Source organism: Semicossyphus pulcher, unplaced genomic scaffold (genome assembly GCF_022749685.1).
Source record: "Semicossyphus pulcher isolate SPU_LCO1_2020_fin unplaced genomic scaffold, fSemPul1.0.p SCAF_23, whole genome shotgun sequence".
In the NCBI taxonomy this organism is placed as follows: domain Eukaryota; kingdom Metazoa; phylum Chordata; class Actinopteri; order Labriformes; family Labridae; genus Semicossyphus; species Semicossyphus pulcher.
Window position 1 is genome coordinate 8,472,484 of NW_027211697.1, and position 17,641 is coordinate 8,490,124.

At 42.5% G+C, this 17,641-nt stretch overlaps 1 protein-coding gene across 1 annotated transcript; it reads left to right on the top strand.

Annotated features, from left to right (window-relative positions):
- The first annotated feature begins 1,437 nt into the window (after positions 1-1,437).
- Positions 1,438-16,426, top strand: LOC138602561 (immunoglobulin lambda-1 light chain-like). The gene is made up of 4 exons (XM_069674065.1): positions 1,438-1,477; positions 1,570-1,891; positions 15,073-15,110; positions 15,899-16,426. Exons 1-4 carry the CDS (start codon positions 1,438-1,440, stop codon positions 16,222-16,224), a joined length of 726 nt encoding a protein of 241 aa, XP_069530166.1. The 3' UTR covers positions 16,225-16,426.
- The last annotated feature ends 1,215 nt before the right edge of the window (positions 16,427-17,641 follow it).

The following is a 17,641-nucleotide window of genomic DNA, read 5'->3' on the forward strand; positions in this document are numbered from 1 at the left end:
AATACGTCTTTATTTTGTCACATAAAATTTTAGGAACAAATTTACAAAGGAAAATGTGATGAATTTTGTCTTAAGCGCATTGAACTCACTTCCAAAGCCTTGTGAACAGTTAGGTTAATATATAAAAATAGTTTGTGAGAAATGACTCTGTGACACCAGGGGTCCGTTTCACAAAGCAGGTTCAACAAACTCTGAGTAGGTTCAGCCAGAGTTAAGTGCGTGCACGCTGACTATCAAAAGCCAGCATTAATGGAGCCCCGATACCACGATTCACCATGGCAACGGTACACAAAAAGGGGTCCTCCTACGTCACACCAGTGGAGCTGGAAATCCTCATGCGGACGTTCAGCGAATACGAGCATGTTTTTAGAAAAATAAAGTAACACGGCTGCAGCTGCAAAAGAGAGAGAAGCGGCGTGGGAAGAAACTGCTGCTCGAGTAAATTTGCAAGTTTGAACTGGTCTATTTATTTAATACTTAATCACGACCGGAAGCTAAAATTTATATTAATTTAGGAACAATCCAGAGAAAAACATACATGGAAGCAGTTAAAAATAAAACACCAGAACATCATTCAAAGGTGCGGCTCAGGCAGAACAGGCTCCTGGCTGAACCTCACTTCAGTCATATTTCAAATATTAAACAGATTAAATATCATTCAGTGGCTGTTTTAATGTGCATTAGCTTTATCCCTAACATGATGCTGACTTCACATACATTATAATTTATGTTGATTAAACTGAATTGTGTTAGTTTAAAAAAAATCCAATAACTTCTTAAAAGTCTTATTTTAGTGCTCTCGGCAGTAGTGGTGGAAAAATCTAAAAGTTGTGACTTTGACACAGATTTGTCTTTTGATTTTTTTTATGGTAATTATAAAATACTTTTTCAAAGGGGTCAGAGCAGCACAGCGACGCAATGTTTCTTTTTTAAAAATTTGTAACCGCTCAAACACGCGTGAGACGGGCTGAATAAATGAGGAAGTCGAATGAGGGTTTTTTGTATTTTAGAGGGAGGAGACGGAACGAAACTCTGAGTTTCCTGAAGAAAACCTGCTCCCGACCAGGTTTGGTTCATAGAGTCTGTTACTACGGTAACTGACTGAGAGCTTAAGTTACCTCTCTCTGTGAAACAGGCTAGAGTTACCCCTCTTTCTCTGGTTTGAGTTACCTCCCTTTGTGAAACGGAAAACTCAGAGTTTCTCTCATTTCAGGGTTAACAGACTCAGAGTTTTCACTAAACCTGCTTTGTGAAACGGACCCCTGATGAAACCACATACACACTGACTGAAAACAGTGCTGAGTGTGTAAACTCCTCCTCCTCCTCTGCTCCTCTCCTCAGTGTCTTTATAAGCTTCAGTCTCTCTTCTCCTCACACTCCAACCCTGCTCACCCCTCAGCTGGACAGTAAGGGACGTTTACAGCACACACTGCCAACATGCTGGGGACCCTCTGCACTCTCATCACTGCTCTAACATGTAAGGAGGCTGACTTACTGCAGCTTTCACCTCATGTTGGATTCATCAGTCTGTGTGTTTCTCTTGACTCCATGTCATCTTGTTGTTTCCAGGTGTGAGTGCTGTGACGCTGGTGACACAGAAGCCTCCTGTTGTGACGCTGAGGAGAGGAGAGACAGCCACCATGGACTGTAACCTGGGGACTGTTACTGGTCATTCTGCTGTCTGGCACAAACAGGTTCCAGGAGGAGTTCCTCAGTATGTTTTGAGGTTTTATCATGGCAATAGCGCTCCAACCTATGGCTCTGGTTTCTCTTCTCCAAAGTTCACATCCACTCATCAGTCACAATCAGATTATCGTTTGATCATCAGCACTGTGGAGGAGGGAGACTCAGCAGTCTATTACTGTACCACATGGGACAGCTCTGTCAATGAGTACGTATCACAGTGATTTACACCTCGACAAAAACCTCCTCACTAAACACTTCTGCTTTTTGACCTGCTGATGCACAGTGACTGGGAGCCATCAGCCAGTGTTTTCTGTTACTTTCCCACTGTTGCATCTGCACCCTTATATGCTTTTATTGGATTTTCAAAGAAAACCTATTTTTCCTGACAGTAACCAAAAACACTTTTATTACATTTTGATGTAAAATCCTTTTTCCTTCTTCATGAACAGGTTCAAAGGTCATCCAGTAACCAGAAGACACACACTGAGAGTAATGCCACGTGCAGCTAAAACAAAACCAATTTAAATATCTGTATTCACTTGAGAACATGTCCCAACACAGATTAACTCATATTTATTATGTGATTATATCCACTTGCTTTCTTGCTAACATTACAACAGTTCAGTCAGACACCTCACGTCTGTAATAGTTTGAAATGTTTATTGCAGCAGAACATAGCTGGTGTTTGACGTCTAGGCTCCGACCTCATCACTCTTCACAGATTTAAGTTGCATGCAGACATTTGAGGAGTGATGAGATCATATCTGAACCCCTGCATACGACACATACAACAAGCAGCTTAAAGTGTCTCTGCCATCACCTGGGAAACTTGTTCATCTCTGAAATTGTCCTAAAGGGGGGCTAAATGATAGATTCTGATATTCACGATGTTTCCAATAGAAGTGAATCATGAGAACAAATTGTATAAGGATTATAATGGTTAAGAACCTGCAAACGTACAAAACTGAACAATGAAGTAAATCTGCATTTGCTTATGAAGCCTAAAGAGCCTATAACATCATGAAGGAGTGTTTTTAGATTAATCAGCGCTTACAGAACAAAACGACAAAGTGAAATACAGATTATAATAAAAACACACGTGGACTTAATATTAAATGACATCAGCAGACGATCCAAAGTAACATGAAGACGATTCTTTAATAAAGGAAATATTTAAACATTCTGTGAAATGAAAACAGTGCTGAGTGTGTAAACTCCTCCTCCTCCTCTGCTCCTCTCCTCAGTGTCTTTATAAGCTTCAGTCTCTCTTCTCCTCACACTCCAACCCTGCTCACCTCTCAGCTGGACAGTAAGGGACGTTTACAGCACACACTGCCAACATGCTGGGGACCCTCTGCACTCTCATCACTGCTCTAACATGTAAGAGATTCTTCTCAGTCCTTTCACAGCCCATCATTTCACACACAAACCTTTCACTCATGTATGTTTCTGTGTGTGTTACAGATGTTGATGCAGTGATAGTGCTGACCCAGACGCCTGCTGTCCACACAGTTTCTACAGGACAAGAGGTTGTTCTCAAATGCAACATCGAGAGATATGATAACAATTATGTCAGGTGGTACAAACAGGTTCCTGGTGAAGCTCCTCAGTATGTTCTGAGATTCTACCACACTCACAGTTCACCCACTTTTGGATCAGGATTCTCCTCAGACAGATTCAACTCTAAATCCTCATCAGACATAGATTACCAGTTCATCATAAAGCGAGCAGAGGCAGGAGACTCTGCTCAGTATTTCTGTCAGACATGGGATGACTCAGCTACTGCAGCTGTATCACAGTGATTTACACCGTGACAAAAACCTCCTCACTAACTACTTCTGCTTTTTGAGTCTCTGACACATCTACTAAAGCTGTAGTAGACTTTAAGATGAATACCAACCAGTGTCCTCAATCTGTTGTTAAAAGACCAATTTCTTATATAAACTTATTTAATAATCTCTCTCATCACTGAACATGAAGAAATAACTTATTTCAATGTTTGTTTTCAAGGTTTAAGTTTGTTTTTTAATACAATACACAGCTCAGTGCATGACTACACAGTTTGTAGAGAATTCCTCTGTTCCTGTACATGTTGTGATGATTGTTAAACTAAGCTGCTCTTAAAGTAAACTGTAATTCAGGTGCATTATTTCTCCACAGTTCATCAGGCAGAATCAAGTTGCTTCAAATTCTAGTGCCTGATTGCTACTAAATTACACTTAATAATAAATAAAAGTAACACAAAAAACAAGTCAAAGTAGTGAAATGTAAAGGATTAATTGTGTGGGTTAATGCAAAAGAGACAGCGCCTATAGAACAATATTACAATAACTTATCTACAAAGTTAGAGAGTAGTGGTGGCAGTTACATTGACAGTATTGACAGTGATGAAGTAGTCTAAACTTATATTGCAGGAGAACATGAGTTTAAAGATAGCACATGATATAAACCATGACTGTACATCATAGAGAAGAAAAGAGTCTCTGACACATTTCTTCAAAGAGTGAAGCAGCATAAATCTCTTTGACATCATCCTGTGCATCAACATAAACCTACAAATGAACAAGAACTTATTGACCCAGCCTTCTGATATCAATGTGCTTTGTTACACAGATTTTCAAAGCACACACATATAAAAGACGTGGACTCGGTGACAGCAGGATCTTCATATTGATTGTGCATGTGAAGCGTGAGCCTCCAAATAAAACTACTCACAAGTCTGTGAGTAAAAAGGAGCAGCCCCACAGACTGACATAGTTGATTGTAGGAAGTAGAAAAGCTTCAAAGGAAGAATCCAGGATTTTAAGTAGGTGGAAAATGAGGAAAAATCATTGTAATTGGAGGAGATGTTTCTCACAGGTGGTGCGGTGCAAGGTTGCAGACTCCTCCAGAGACTCGTGTGTGATGGAAGGAGGAGAGTAAAATGGAAAAAGGTCGGACAATAAAAGTTGAATTCATTAGGATAAAAGAGACTGCTCGCTCTGGCAGCTGAACAAAAAGTATTAAGACTTTATAAAAGCAAGCCGGTATTGATTTGTACTCACAAAAGTAAATCAGTTATTTTTAAACACCAAATTCTCTTGAGATAAAAATGTTTCTCAGTTGATTCAGAAACACTGATGGTAGTAATATTTCTAGATGGTTCTTATTTCCTCTCGTTCATTTTCTATCTTGCTGAAAAGATTGTTAACAAATATCGTGAAGTGTAAATGAACATAAAGAAGATAAAATGTTCTGAAGGGGTTTTTGTAATTCAATGTCCTTTATATGTTATATCTGGTTAAAGTAACTTGCAATAGTCATTCTGACAAACCACATCCCCCTCTCCTCCTTCCCAGGATGCACCTGCAGGCCTCCTCTACTTATTTATAGCTGCATGTAAATAAGGAGGTCAAAGGTCAGCTCTCTGTTAAACCAGATCGAAGTGCAGTTGAGACTTTATAACCTGATATTTACATTTTATACATCAGGGACAGTTTACCTCTGATGTTTGTTTAATGTAACACAAGTAAACAGTGTTTAACAATGATAAAATGTCTCAGACATGAATCACATACAAGTTGCAGGAAAGTTCTTAATTTGCAGGATGTTTTTACATGATGACATTTTGTATATGGGAGATACATGTTCTTCTAAACTGACACTTTTACACTAAAAGTCACATTCAGATCAGAGAGCAACAAATGTGACAAACCTGCAGATTGAATCAAAGCTCCTCCTCCTGTCACTCACTCTCAGTTTCACTGTTGTATTAAATTGCTCCTCCAACACCTCCTCTCCTCATCCTCCAAAGCCTCTAATCTGTCAGCAGTGAGCTCACTTTCCAAGTTACAAGGCCATTGTCAGCACACACTGCCAACATGCTGGGGACCCTCTGCACTCTCATCACTGCTCTAACATGTAAGGATGCTGACTTACTGCAGCTTTCACCTCATGTTGGATTCATCAGTCTGTGTGTTTCTCTTGACTCCATGTCATCTTGTTGTTTCCAGGTGTGAGTGCTGTGACGCTGGTGACACAGAAGCCTCCTGTTGTGGCGCTGAGGAGAGGAGAGACAGCCACCATGGACTGTAACCTGGGGACTGTTACTGATAGTGGTGCTCACTGGTACAAACAGGTTCCAGGAGGAGTTCCTCAGTATGTTTTGAGGTTTTATCATGAATGGAGCTCTCCAAGCTATGGCTCTGGTTTCTCTTCTCCAAAGTTCACATCCACTCATCAGTCAAAATCAGATTATCGTTTGATCATCAGCACTGTGGAGGAGGGAGACTCAGCAGTCTATTACTGTAAAATATGGGACGACTCTGCTAAGCAGCATGTATCACAGTGATTTACACCGTGACAAAAACCTCCTCACTAAACACTTCTGCTTTTTGAGTCACACATCTACTAAAGCTCTCTGTAACTACACTACATCAGACTTTACAATAGTGGTCAACCAGTGTCCTCAATCTTTTCTTGAAAGGCTTATTTCATTAAAAAAACGTACTCAGTGCAAAAAAAACAAACAATTGATAAAAGAGTAATTTGGTTATTTACACTTAGAAAATCATTTCCGAAGAACAAGAATATAATTACATCAAAATGTGAGGAAGGGGCTTGTGGAGTGGCATTCACCAGGCAGAGTATAAACATGAAATGCATAATTTAAACACAATATTATGCTTCTAACAATATTAAGACATAAAAAACAAGACAGATCAGCACAGTTGTTGGCAGCAAGGTGTCCCTAAATACCCACTGATTGCAGAAGTGTATTGAATCATAGTCGTGAGTCGCATCCAAAAACAACAACAAGCCTCTTTCAAAGGACGTACACGAGCAATCACTGTGATGAACAGTCTTAGATCAGACACTCATGATACGGCTGAGAGCTTTTTATAAGAACAAGAAAGATCAAACAAACAATGATGGAATAAAAAACAGCTTCATGTTCATAACAGGTCTTTGACTCATGTGGTACAAACAGGTTCCAGGAGGAGTTCCTCAGTATGTTTTGAGGTTTTATCATGAATGGAGCTCTCCAAGCTATGGCTCTGGTTTCTCTTCTCCAAAGTTCAACTCCACTCATCAGTCACAATCAGATTATCGTTTGATCATCAGCACTGTGGAGGAGGGAGACTCAGCAGTCTATTACTGTAAAACATGGGACGGCTCTGCTAAGGGGCGAGTATCACAGTGATTTACACCGTGACAAAAACCTCCTCACTAAACACTTCTGCTTCTTGTGACTAATAGTGCTCTAATCTTGTTGGGAGCCTGTCTCAGGGAACTAAGATGTCTAAGACTTTTTTGGACTTCCTCATAGTTCACAGGGCAAAGGGTCATGTGTGAAACATGATTTTCCAGCCCTCACTAAATGCAAACAAGTCAAGAATGGAAAGTGTGAGACAGTGTGACAACATCTGGCTATTGACTTGTGGTTATTTATGACAAATTTGTGGAGTTAAATGTGTTTACAGTCAACATTTTTTAAAGGACAGACATTCAAGGCTTACTTGTCTCTGCCTGCTAAAACGTATATTACCTCTAATATGACAACACAAACACACTGGAGCTGATGTAAAAGGCAAGCTCGTGTTTTCTTAAAGCATCATGTAAAGTCACTATAGTGTGTCCCGTTCCTCCTTTTTGTACCTTTTGGATTCAGTTCAGTCTGTGAGGGTTTCGTGCTCAGGCTTTAGGGTGGAGATGGGATTGGGCCTCTTTCTCTGCAGGCGCTCGTTAAGCTAATTGGTCACACCTGGTTGTAGCTAGTAAGCAGGGTAGCTGCTGCTGTTTGCAGCTTTCTGTCTCCTCCTAGTTTGTTATGTTGGTTTCGACATTTTCTCATCTTTCATGCATCCTAAAACACCTACATGCAGCCATCCTTCGTTCACACACACCCTAAACCACTGACTTTCAACATTCACCCACTTCTATCTGAGATATTTAGTTGATGTTTAATTTGATTAAACATATTCTTTGGTTTATTGTTTTTCATGGTGTGACTCAATTTTGATGTTGCCAATTAAGCCAGGGGGGTATCCTACGAAGCATGTTCAACATACCCAGGCTTTAAGCTGACTCAGCAAAGTCTGAAGCACCAGTTAGAGGTAACAGATACCACAAAGGTGGTTATGAACTTCCTCTGTTCACCCAGGCTTTCTGCTTCAGGCTCTGTGCGAGCTCACAGAAAAAGGGGCGTTTTACGCGTCATTTGACGCTTTTTCTGCACAAAAAGGAGCGATCATCGGCCGCCTGCTTCAGTCAGACTGTTAAAAAGAGAAGCGATGATGAGTATAAAAGTGATCGCTGTGAAACCCAACACTGCTGCTGCAACAAAGCAAGAGAGGAAGCTGCAGAAATGTGTTGAGTTAATACGTAAATTCATGTATTTATTCCATCACACAAAACGCCCTCAGTGCCTCCCGTTTCTTTGTAATGTAACAACCACACATAGTACAAGTGTTAAACTTCACCAATGATACACATGACTTCAGTCATGTAGTCAGGAACTGCAGTTAGGGCGGATATTTTTTACTTCATGAAAAATGCATGGAAATAACTTAAATATTTGGCAAAGTAGAATTCAAATGATATTTGATCTGTGATAAATACCTACAGACTCATCAATGAATCATCTGCGTTTGAGCTGCAAAACCAGCCGAGTAAAACGGACTTGGCAGGAAATTAGGACCAAACAGAAAAACGTGATCCAGTGTCCTTTGATGCTGTGACCTCATCGTTCTTTTACTGTTTGGATGATCTGCTGGAATTTTACACAAAGCAAACAGGTAAAAAGAAGAAGAGGGAGAGTGGTAGGGGGTCGTATATTCATCGCTTACTGAGTGCATAGGTGATGCGTTCAGTAAGAGCTACATACAGTAGTCTATGTGTATGCTACTGTAACTGCATGGCTTTGTTCTGTGTCTTTACATGCTTAATGTTACATTACAAAAGTTTACTTTTAAGATGATTCTTTATTGTCATTGTACAGAATACACAACGGAATTCAGGATTTACATATAACCTCAGCTGAGGCTCTATATTACCTGCAGAGAACATCATCAGGACATCATCATTAAAGGGCGACGCTTTCCAGACGATTTTAAGCCAAAACTCTGAACATAACCTGGTCCCGACCAGGTTAGCCTTGCATTGTAAGGGTGGTTTAGCCAGGTTGAAAGAGAGCCAGCTTCGTGACACTGAACACCCTGGGTTTATATTCTCAACAGACACAGCTACCCTCTAATCTTGTTCGTAGTGCATCCCTCAGCTCATAAAATGCTTCCATCAACAGGCCCAAAACTGAGGAGAAACCTGAAGCATTACAGGTCGTAACTTTACTAAAACAGAGGTTTTACTGTGGCTTTTCAGCACTAGTGGTGGGTAAAGAGATGTTTGTTTGAAGAAAGGCTCAGGAGGCAGAAATATGTGCAAACAAAACCTGGTGGTTTTATAACTCAAAATGCAAGAAAGAGCAGAAAACGAGTTTCCCGGGTAATTGAACATAAAGCAAACACACTTTAAACAAGTGCAAATCCACAGCCTCACAGCAAGCTGCTGCAAACAACAATTTTTTCCCCAGTCAATGTCTCAGTCAACTTTTATTCCTCTCCTGGCCCAGTCCTGATTGGATTAAACCATTGCAGGTGGTAAGGAAAACCAGAGGGTTCAATTCCACATGGAAAGGCTGTATTTGAAAGTGGGACGTCACAAAACACATCAAGTGGCCGCCTTCACTGTGCAGCAGAGGCTTCAGTCCTTGTAAACGGTAAATGGACTGTACTTATGGCGCCTCTCTAGTCTTGCAATAACAATGTCAGATCCACCCATTCACAGACTAATGTAGTAGCAGCTAATTAAGCACACATGCATGCACCGTATCCGGTAGCAACCTTACAATTGGAGTTTGCTTTGCTTTTACACTATGACCCCGGCCTGACCTCCCTGTGTCATAACAATTCTCACCTATTACAAAGTATTAAATGTCAAACAACAGTTAGTTCCTACCAAGAAATTTGATTGGACAAGAGCCTTCCATGAGTGCTGATACAGAGTATAACAGCATTTCAACTTTAAACTACATGTATAAGCCCGCTTCAGGTTTTCTGAATACTGTTAGTTACTGTCACATAATCAACATCAGAACAAACAGTCTTTGTCTACATTGATCGAGCTGGTTGAAGGAGCTGCTCTGTGGTGTGTAAATGTACACGAAGAAGCAGGAACTCCTCCTCCTCCTCTGCTCCTCTCCTCAGTGTCTTTATAAGCTTCAGTCTCTCTTCTCCTCACACTCCAACCCTGCTCACCTCTCAGCTGGACAGTAAGGGACGTTTACAGCACACACTGCCAACATGCTGGGGACCCTCTGCACTCTCATCACTGCTCTAACATGTAAGGAGGCTGACTTACTGCAGCTTTCACCTCATGTTGGATTCATCCGTCTGTGTGTTTCTCTTGACTCCATGTCATCTTGTTGTTTCCAGGTGTGAGTGCTGTGACGCTGGTGACACAGAAGCCTCCTGTTGTGGCGCTGAGGAGAGGAGAGACAGCCACCATGGACTGTAACCTGGGGACTGTTACTAATGCTGCTCACTGGTACAAACAGATTCCAGGAGGAGTTCCTCAGCATGTCGTGAGTTCTTATCATGGATGGAGCTCTCCAGAGTATGGCTCTGGTTTCTCTTCTCCAAAGTTCACATCCACTCATCAGTCACAATCAGATTACCGTTTGATCATCAGCACTGTGGAGGAGGGAGACTCAGCAGTCTATTACTGTAGCACATGGGACAGCTCTGCTTCTGCAGCTGTATCACAGTGATTTACACCGTGACAAAAACCTCCTCACTAAAAAACTTCTGCTTTTTGAGTCTCTGACACATTTCATCAAAGACTGAAGCAGTTTTTCTCTTTAACATCATCCTGTGCATCAACATAAATCTACAAATTAACCAGAACTTATTGACCCAACCTTCTGATATCAATGTGCTTTGTTACATAGATTTTCAAAGCACACACATACAAAACACTCAGCATCCTAATGTATAATTCTGTATTGATCCCCAGAGGAAAAAATCAGGTGTTGCAGCAGCACAAAGACAAAATAGCAAGTTAGTAAATACAATATAAAAATAAGAACAGCTAAAGGGGGATCAAACCCCCGACCTTTTGATTGAAAGACAACCAACTCTACCACTGAGCCACAGCCACCCCACAGATAAAATAAATAACAGATATAAAACTGATGACAACTTAAAGTGACAGTTATGAGATAAAGTGACACATACAGGTAATAGCAGCAATATTTCAGCTGAATAAGATGACACACTATGATATGAGATACAAGTTATCGTACAACAACAATACGTATTGTGCGGGAGTACAGCTCCAAGACAAGGAGGGTATTGCCTTGGCTGACAGGAGGATGGACTATTGGGATGCTGATGCACTTCACTGATCTCGCTCTAGCCAACAGCTGGCTATTCTATCGCCAAGACAACAGAGAGGGTGGTACATCAAGAAAAGAAAGGGCGTCGGGGAGTTCCTTGAGGAGGAAAATTGTTAAAGTTACACCATACCTGATGTACTGACAGCCTACCTGACTGACTGACTGACACTACACCTGACTGTCCCCGCACCTGACTGATTGAGTGACATGAATACAACATGAATACAAATGTACATGTTGTCAGAAAAGTATTATTGCACATAATGAACACAATATAGCCAGATATAGAAAAGTAATATTGCACATGGTGAACATAATATAACCTCATATTGAAAATGTTATTGCACATGGTATCAGAAGGTTCACATGGTGATAAAAGTCCCTTCATGCTCCATTTTTCCTCCTGCTGAACGGGAGGGAGTTATACAGTCTGATGGCCACAGGTAGAAAAGACTTACTGTGGTGCTCTGTGGTCTCAGTCTACTGCTGAAGGTGTTTTAGTAGGACTCCCGTGTGGTGTGCAGGGGGCAAGCGGTGCTGTCCAAGAGTTTCCTCAGCTCTTCTTAGACACTTCCACGAGAGACTCTGGTTCCACTCCCTGGATAGACCGAGCCTTCCTGAAGAGCTTACTGGGTCTGTTAACGTCCTGTATCTTCAGCCTGCTGCCTCAGAACACTACAGCGTAAAAGAGGATGCTGGCTACCACTGAGTGACAGAACATCTGCAGCATGGCTTTGTAGATGTTGTAAGATCTGAGTCTCCTGAGAAAATACAGGCGACTCTGACCTTTCTCGTAAGCCGCATTCAGTGTATATGGACGCCCAGGTACTCGTACTCATGCACAATGTCCACCTCTGCTCTGTTGATGGTGAAAGGATTTGGACTGGTCCTTCGTCTCCTAAAGTCCACCACCTCCTTTGTCTTTGTCACTATGAGTTGTAGGTGGTTAAGTCCACACCACTCCATGAACCTGTCCGCCACACTCCTGTACTCGGCCTCCTGATCCCTGCTGATATGGCCCACGATGGCAGAGTCGTTTGAAAACTTGCAGGCGACAGGACTGTGACTGGAATCTGAAGTCGGAGATGGCGAGTGTGAAGAGGAGGTAGAGACATGACCGTCCCGTGTGGTGCCCCTGTGCTGCTCACAATGGTGTCCAAGATGTTGTTCCCTAGCCTCACACACTGTGGGGAGCCTTGGAGGTAGATTGTGACCCAGGCCAGAAGTGGAGCATCCGCCAGCATGTCCAGTAGCTTATTCCTGAGCGGGGAAGATCGTATGGTGTTAAAAGAACTGGAAAAGTGCTGCCTGCCTCCTCCAGGTGAGAATCAACCCTGCAGCAGAAAGATGATGGCATCCTCCATTCCAATATGGGGCTGGTAGGCAAACTGAAGGGGGTCCAATGATGGCTCGACGACTGTACGGAGGTGCTTTAGGGCGATCCTCTCCAGTGACTTCATGGCGCGTAAAGTCAAAGCTACTGGTCTGTTTTCACTGTGGGTGTTTGGGTGTTTTTTCTTTGCCACAGGAACCAGGCACGATGTTTTCCACCGATCAGGGACAATCATCATGCTCAGGCTCAGGTTGAACATGTGCCGAAAGATTCCACACAGCTCAGTAACACATCCTTTTAGCACTCTGGGGCTGAGGCTGCCTGGGCCCGCTGCCTTTCCTGGGCGAAGGCGGCTGAATTCTCCTCTTACATCCTCAGCCGTGATTGTTATTGTAGAGGCTTGGGGGTTTTTAGAGACCCCCATTGGGAAAGGGGGGGCAACAGGGCTGAGATGACTGGACAGGAGCCAGAGGAGTCATTGAGGAGAGATGGTGGGGCAATCGTACAGAGGGAGTGGAGGCGATGGAAGGGAAGATGAGGGGAGAAGTGTTGTGAGGTGGGTAGGCGATCAGAGTACAGGGTGGGAAATGGACATAGAGCTATGAGGTGAGTGTGCAGGGGGAGGGGAGTCCTGAGAGGAGCTGGAGGGAGGGTGGGCTGAGACCACATCATCAAACAGGTTAAAGAACAAGTTGAGCTTATTGGCCTCATGCTGATCAACTTCAACCCCATTCTGTCTTCTTACTGTGACCAGTGATGGTTCTCCTCCCACTCCACACCTCCCTCATGTTGTTCTCTTGGAGTTTGCTCTCAGGCTTCCTCCTGTGGCTCTCCTTACCCTCTGCGATCTTCTCCCTCAGTTCAGACTGCACCTTCTTCATCTCCTCCTTGTTTCCTCTCCTGAATGCAGCCTACTAATCCCAAAGAGGTAGGAGAAGTTAAAAAGTGGACAGCCTTAAGTACAGGTGTGAACACTCCCAGGACGGATTGAAGACGCATTCAGATCCGATCACTCAGGCCACATACGGAGGCGGTCTGGGATACACGTCTGACAGTGTGTACGCACATGTGTCCTGGGCCACATTAAGCACCACCCACTCTCTCCGTCTCCACGGCAACAATCACGTGGATAGAGGAGACCACTGGCCTCTCTTTCCTGTCTAAACATTTCACTGCTGTGTCTGCTGAAAATCTTTTTAAAATGTATTTCTCGTGTCACTCCAGCACGTGTAAACGTAGATTTACAGTGTGCTCGGAGATACAGACAGATCGTGTCTGTGTTTATTTAGTAAGGAGACTGCATTTAAGTTTTTAATACGGAACGATCCCAAACCGACAAGGGGGAGGAGCATCAGGCTTCATGATCGAACCGACGAGGGGGAGGAGCATCAGGCTTCATGATCCAACCGACGAGGCGGAGGAGCATCAGGCTTCATGATCCAACCGACGAGGGGGAGGAGCATCAGGCTTCATGATCCAACCGACAAGGGGGAGGAGCATCAGGCTTCATGATCCACCCGACGAGGGGGAGGAGCATCAGGCTTCATGATCCAACCGACGAGGGGGAGGAGCATCTGGCTTCATGATAGAACCGACGAGGGGGAGGAGCATTAGGCTTCATGATCAAACAAAGTTTCATCTCACTTCAGTCCGTACTCACCCGCTCCCTCCCTCTGAGCGCCTGCACAGCAGCTCTCCCCCTCTCTGTGCTGCGAGTTTGCATCACAGTTTTTTGTATCGTATGATGTTTTTAAAGTCTTATTAAGGTGAATGAGGCTCCGTGTTCATTTGCATACAGAGCGGGAAAATGAGATCCGATCACAAGTGCTCACTGAAGACGCATTTGGAGACGCATTGAAATGTCAAGTGTGAACGCTAGTGCTAAGAGCTGACCCGGCCTGTTTAACAGCTCATAACACATATTTAACAGTGTTTAATCCGTTTGATAAAACCGTCATTTATTATTCAAAGTTTAATCTAAAAGGCAACTGGACTTGGCCGAAGCTCTTGAGGATGTTCTACCCCTCTTCTGAACCTTCCTCGGTTCTAAACTGACAGCTGGACGGAGCGAGAAATATAACCCTCTGTTGGTCACTAGTTTGCTAACACATGTTGAGGAGTCGTTAACCTGGACTGGTGACCTTGACTCACAGAGTCTTGAACACTCTGGTGTTGGTGGGTCACTGGGTTCAAATGATCCAAAGTGTGAGTGTGGATTCAGCTTTGTACCCAGAATTCAATACTGCATAGTATGTGGGCGATAGGTGGTGTCTCAGGCCCCCACCTCTGTTTAGTAATGGTTAATCAACTTTAACAAAGATGGCCTCCTTTAGACTTCTATCAAACCAACAGTCTTCTCTGGCCGGGGTTCAAATCTGAGCAAATGAAGCCAAGATAACCAGAATAACTTGAACAGAACAAGAAAGGAAAGTGAACAAACTCCTGCAAAGAGACAAAAGTGTTTGAGAAAAGTCCAGCAGTGTTTAGTAATCTAAGCAGACTGATGACAGAATGAGATGTTGACAGTGAAAGTTGCTGTCAACAGGATGTTTCAGTTCCACTCCCCTCATTAGTGAGAGTCAGGAGGTTTTTGTACAGCCATGTGTACAAACTGAATCACTGTGGTATTCGGACAAGGCACCAAGCTGATTGTGACAAGTAAGTACTTTTAAACTGCTCATAAAACAAGATGGATTTTCTCTTTCTGATTCAAATTGATATAAAATAATCAATTGTAATGTTACTTATTGTGGACAATATTTAACAAGTGTTTGAGTGAATAATAGATCTAATGTTTGACACGTTCTTTGACATCAGGCTGTCTTTGAATGCAAAAGAAAGCTTTCCAAATGATCACTATGTTTGAAATATTTTCTGCAAATGCTCTAAAATAGTTTCATCGTGTCGGAATTTCTAACAGTGAAGCAAAATATACCAGATTGTGATTATTGATTCATAAATCTTTGGCAGGTTTGATCGATTCAAAACGTTGTGTTCAATAATGTGTAACAAATGTTTTACATTGTGACATGAACACCAAATGATAATGCTTGTAAAGTTTATTGATGAATAAGTTCTAAGTTAGTTCTGAATTGAGCGAATGTCATCCTCGCTTTTTGTATCATTTTGCTCTTTGAATGTTGGAATCAAAAAACAGATGACGACTGATGAATTGTGATTTTAAGATTGTTATATGAGATTAAAAACATTGAGAGAGAAACAGAGGGAGACTTTATGAACGTGTTTCAAACATTCAAACTATACTGATTGTTAAATGACGGAATATTTTCACTGATGATTTTGTTGTTTTTGCTGATATAAAATGTTTGAATGGAGCCTGTTTGTTATATTTGAAACACAACTAAGTAGTCTCTCTGTGACTGTCATACTTTGTGTTAATGACGTCATTTCTAGTTATTTGATGGATGTGCTTTGTGTATTTTCAGGCTCCAGCCTCCCTCCTCCCGTCCTCACAGTCTTCCCTCCGTCCAGTGCTGAGCTCCGGTCCGACAAAGCCTCTCTGCTCTGTCTGTCCAGTCAGTCTGTGCCTTTTGCAGAAGTGAGCTGGTTGGCTGCTGGGAGTCCAGTGAGCAGTGGGATCTCTACCAGCACCGCTGTTCAGCAACCAGACCAGACGTTCCACATCAGCAGCTATCTGTCCATCCAGACGTCCGACTGGAACATGGACAAGGTTTACACATGTAAAGTGTCTTTGGGCTCCCAGACTTCAGAGAAAAACATGGACAAGTCCCACTGCACTGAAGAAGAGTAGAGGAGCAGAATGAGCCTTTCTAATCTGCTTCTTTACTGTTTGTGCTGTTTGCTCATTACAAGGTTCACACGTTAGAAAAGATGTGTCTGCATGCTTGTAATACATGTTGTGACAGTTAGGTGGAGGTGTTGTATCAGCTTTGCAACTGCTGCTTTTCTCAACAATCATTCAATAAAACACAAAAAACTCTGTGAACCAAAAAGTCTTTGTGTTTATTTGTTCTACTGACAGCATCATTTATAATGATATTTTGACTTCAATCATTTTTACAAGCGCTGATTTTTCTTCTAATGTTCATTTCAGTGGTTATTACAGCAAAGCAGACACATAGACAACAGACAGATTTCTGTTTGATCTTCACTTAAATATGAATATTTCAATTCAAATAGCAACATTTTTATTAGGAGTTGATTTGAGGAAACAACAGATGTATTAATGTTACTTGGTTTTATCAGTAGTCATGACGACAGAGAAGTCAGATAAATGATGAAGCGACTGAAACTGAGTTTTCATCCTCCATCAGTAAAGCATCACCTCTCTGCTCCTCCCTCTCCTCCTTCACAGGATGCACCTGCAGGCCTCCTCGCCTTATTTATTTGCTGCATGCAAATGAAGAGGTCAAAGGTCAGCTCTCTGTGACATCATCAGTATTTGGTGAATCACAGAAAGTTTTCTTCTTATTTGTATGAATTATATTCATGTGTGCAGAGCAGGAGCTATAATCCTGCATTAGATGTCTCTCTTTAAAACAGCAGAAATATAAAAATAGGACAGAAAAGTTTCTTCCCTTTACAGAATATTTGAGAGCAACAAATGTGACAAACCTGCAGATTGAATCAAAGCTCCTCCTCCTGTCACTCACTCTCAGTTTCACTGCTGTATTAAATTGCTCCTCCAGCACCTCCTCTCCTCATCCTCCAAAGCCTCTAATCTGTCAGCAGTGAGCTCACTTTCCAAGTTACAAGGCCATTGTCAGCACACACTGCCAACATGCTGGGGACCCTCTGCACTCTCATCACTGCTCTAACATGTAAGGAGGCTGACTTACTGCAGCTTTCACCTCATGTTGGATTCATCAGTCTGTGTGTTTCTCTTGACTCCATGTCGTCTTGTTGTTTCCAGGTGTGAGTGCTGTGACGCTGGTGACACAGAAGCCTCCTATTGTGGCGCTGAGGAGAGGAGAGACAGCCACCATGGACTGCTCTGCTATAGATGGACCTCGCTGGTATAAACAGATTCCAGGAGGAGTTCCTCAGCTTGTACTGAATTATTTTCACAGCTGGAGCTCTCCAAAGTATGGCTCTGGTTTCTCCTCTCCCAGATTTACATGTAACCATCAGTCAGATTCAGATTATCGATTGATCATCAGCACTGTGGAGGAGGGAGACTCAGCAGTCTATTACTGTAACACATTGGA

What these genes read in the sequence shown, in the direction of transcription:
- LOC138602561 (XM_069674065.1), top strand. Translation starts at nt 1,438, where the DNA reads ATGCTGGGGACCCTCTGCACTCTCATCACTGCTCTAACAT. An exon ending in TGGGACAGCTCTGTCAATGA is followed by an intron (nt 1,892 to 15,072) that starts GTACGTATCACA and finishes AAACTGAATCAC; the next exon opens with TGTGGTATTCGGACAAGGCA. An exon ending in CACCAAGCTGATTGTGACAA is followed by an intron (nt 15,111 to 15,898) that starts GTAAGTACTTTT and finishes GTGTATTTTCAG; the next exon opens with GCTCCAGCCTCCCTCCTCCC.